General features: G+C 41.6%; 1 protein-coding gene across 3 annotated transcripts in view; it reads left to right on the forward strand.

Moving 5' to 3' along the window:
- Positions 1-2500, forward strand: part of LOC138016516 (monocarboxylate transporter 10-like) — a 29331-nt gene that overhangs the window by 22139 nt on the left and 4692 nt on the right. For all 3 annotated transcript variants that reach the window (XM_068863678.1, XM_068863680.1, XM_068863679.1), the window contains one exon: positions 926-1491. In XM_068863678.1, the coding sequence (XP_068719779.1) occupies positions 926-1491 (566 nt within the window). The remainder of the gene's footprint in view (positions 1-925; positions 1492-2500) is intronic.

The following is a 2500-nucleotide window of genomic DNA, read 5'->3' on the forward strand; positions in this document are numbered from 1 at the left end:
CTCAAAATAGACACTGGTAGCAACGGCGCTCAATTTAAGGGAGAAAATGAAAATTTATCCTTAAGTGCTGACGTTGTTCATAAAACCTCAAATTTGGCTATTTCACGTTGTAGTTTTGCTGACGACGCAAAGAAATGGACAAATGTGAACAACACACGTGCAGGACGTGCAAAGCTATTGTTTTTGCCCACTAAATATGCAAATGTGTGGCGTTTCGTTGCCGTTGCCGTTGCCGTTGCCGTTGTCGTTGCTTAAGCTCCCCAACGACGTGAATTGACCACATTTGAGTTGTGTAGAGGACGTGAGAACCTGACGAAACATTTTTAATTTTCTTCCCAAACAACCATACCATTCACGCCAATTTTATTCCCGCAATGTTGATACACAATTTCCATTCCCAACGACTAAGGCCAGGGTTATAACGAAGTTATTACAATTTCGGCGATTAATGCCTTTCCCTGAAAGTTTGTCTGATACGAGAATTGAAACATGTAGCAGCACTATCTTACTTGGTCTGAGTGGAATGTCCGGTCGATTTGAGCAATTTGGAAGAATTTACAGCAGCTTATGTTTCTGACTTCTTTGAAGATACAGATAAAAACAGCGAAACTACATCCCACTGGAATCGCGCTGAAATGGCCCCAAAAACACTCGTAAGGTATCAAGAAGACAAGGTAAGGCATTTTTGTTCGATTCATGTTCTTTATTTTCGACTTCTTAACATGTTCGTAAATTCCCATACAAATCCTTAAAAGTTACGCTGCTGATCGTGACGCTCAAATGACAACGTCAGCTTGGGGTACCTGTGTTTAACCTAACCTAAGACCGGATTTGACATAAACGCTTCATCATCGTCTCATTATCATTATTTCTATTGAAATACATACCATAGCTTACGGGGTATTTTTGTATTTTCCGCCTGCAGCGTGGATTGGCAGCTTATATATTTCGTCTGGTTGCATCCTGTACCCCATTGGTTGTTATCTCACTTCTCGTTTTGGCTACCGATTCGCTGCCGCGTTGGGTTCCGTTGCGGGGATAATTGGCTTTACCCTGGCCTCGTTTTCCTCTAAACTCTGGATGCTGTATATCACATATGGTATTTTGTCTGGATTTGGTTTCGTAATGGTTTACAATTCGTCCTTTTTAGTGGTTCTGCAGTACTTTGTGAAATGGCGCTCGTTAGCCATCAGCATTCTCGCATCGGGACCAGCGGTTGGCGTTTTTGCTCTTAGCCAACTTACACAAGGTGCGTTAAGTACATTTGGTTGGCAATGGACAGTCAGAGGGTTTTCCGTTCTCTATTTTGTAACTGGAGTTTGCTCAATCCTGTTTGTGCCTCTGGATGACCAAGGACAGACCAGTAAAATCAAGGAGACGACAAACCACAAAGAGAAGGGAACTTCTTTATTACGAAATCGTTCTTTTCTGATCTTCTTAACGTCAATAACAGTTATACATTTGGTGGTCTACGTTCCTCACGTACATATTGTAAGTTGAGTTTACATTTGGAACGTTTGTTGAAACTACAATGACAACAACGTTTCTCAAATGACGTGACCTCGCGTTTTCCCGCCAACGAAGAATGTTCCAGCACTTGATGTTTCCTTGGAAACACAGCCTTGACTTACCGCTAGTGTGCAAAGCAATAGAAACTTCGTCAGCGTCTACCCGGATTTAGGGGTCGGGTGCTGAAATGCTTTAATAGGATCGATTTCTCCCTCCTACTTACGTCTGGTCTACGTGACCCCGGGGTGAGCGCGGGATTAGGGAGCTTAAGCACGAGACGTTTTTGTCAACACGGACGCCAAGTAGACGAGGTGAAACTGGGTCGAGACCAGCGTCTGTGACTTGACTTGTTTGCATTAAGCATGTCGCGTCAGTGATTTCACGGCATCGCTAGTTAATTGTACAGCAGTTTTTATTCTTTGTCTTCTTTCTTAATTCTGGATCATGACTTCTTTAAGAAAGACAGAGCTACGATCAAAGATTGATTACAGAGGATGAACTTATTGTTTTGTTGGAAGAGAAAACGGCTGGAAATTCTCTTTCCAGTTACGACCGATAATCCTGAAATGATTCTGAATGTAAAGCAAAGTTCAGATCTGCCAGTGTTAGCTGATTTGTCCAATCCATTTGGTACATTCAGAGTCTGTAAAGGAAAGCAAATGACCAGTAAAAATGAAGCGTTCCAAAAAATAAATTAAATTTGACGGTCATTAAATTTGTACAAATTTCAACATGGTCTTTCTGGAAATGTTGTATTAAAATTTAAGACCACAGAGAAAAAATATACTGTAGGTTTTTTGGCAAGACTCTGCGTCTGCAGCGCTGTCATTCATCAGCCGGTAGAACTCACAAAGAAGAGTTTCTTTCATAAATAATAGGAATTAGAAAGTTTTTGTTTGCCACCACGGACGCCAAATAGCCAGCTTTGAGGTTTGTGACTTGACGTCTGTGACGTGTGACGTCACTTTATTTGCAAAATCACTTCCGGTCG

The sequence above is a fragment of the Montipora capricornis genome, chromosome 9 (genome assembly GCF_036669925.1).
Source record: "Montipora capricornis isolate CH-2021 chromosome 9, ASM3666992v2, whole genome shotgun sequence".
NCBI lineage: Eukaryota > Metazoa > Cnidaria > Anthozoa > Scleractinia > Acroporidae > Montipora > Montipora capricornis.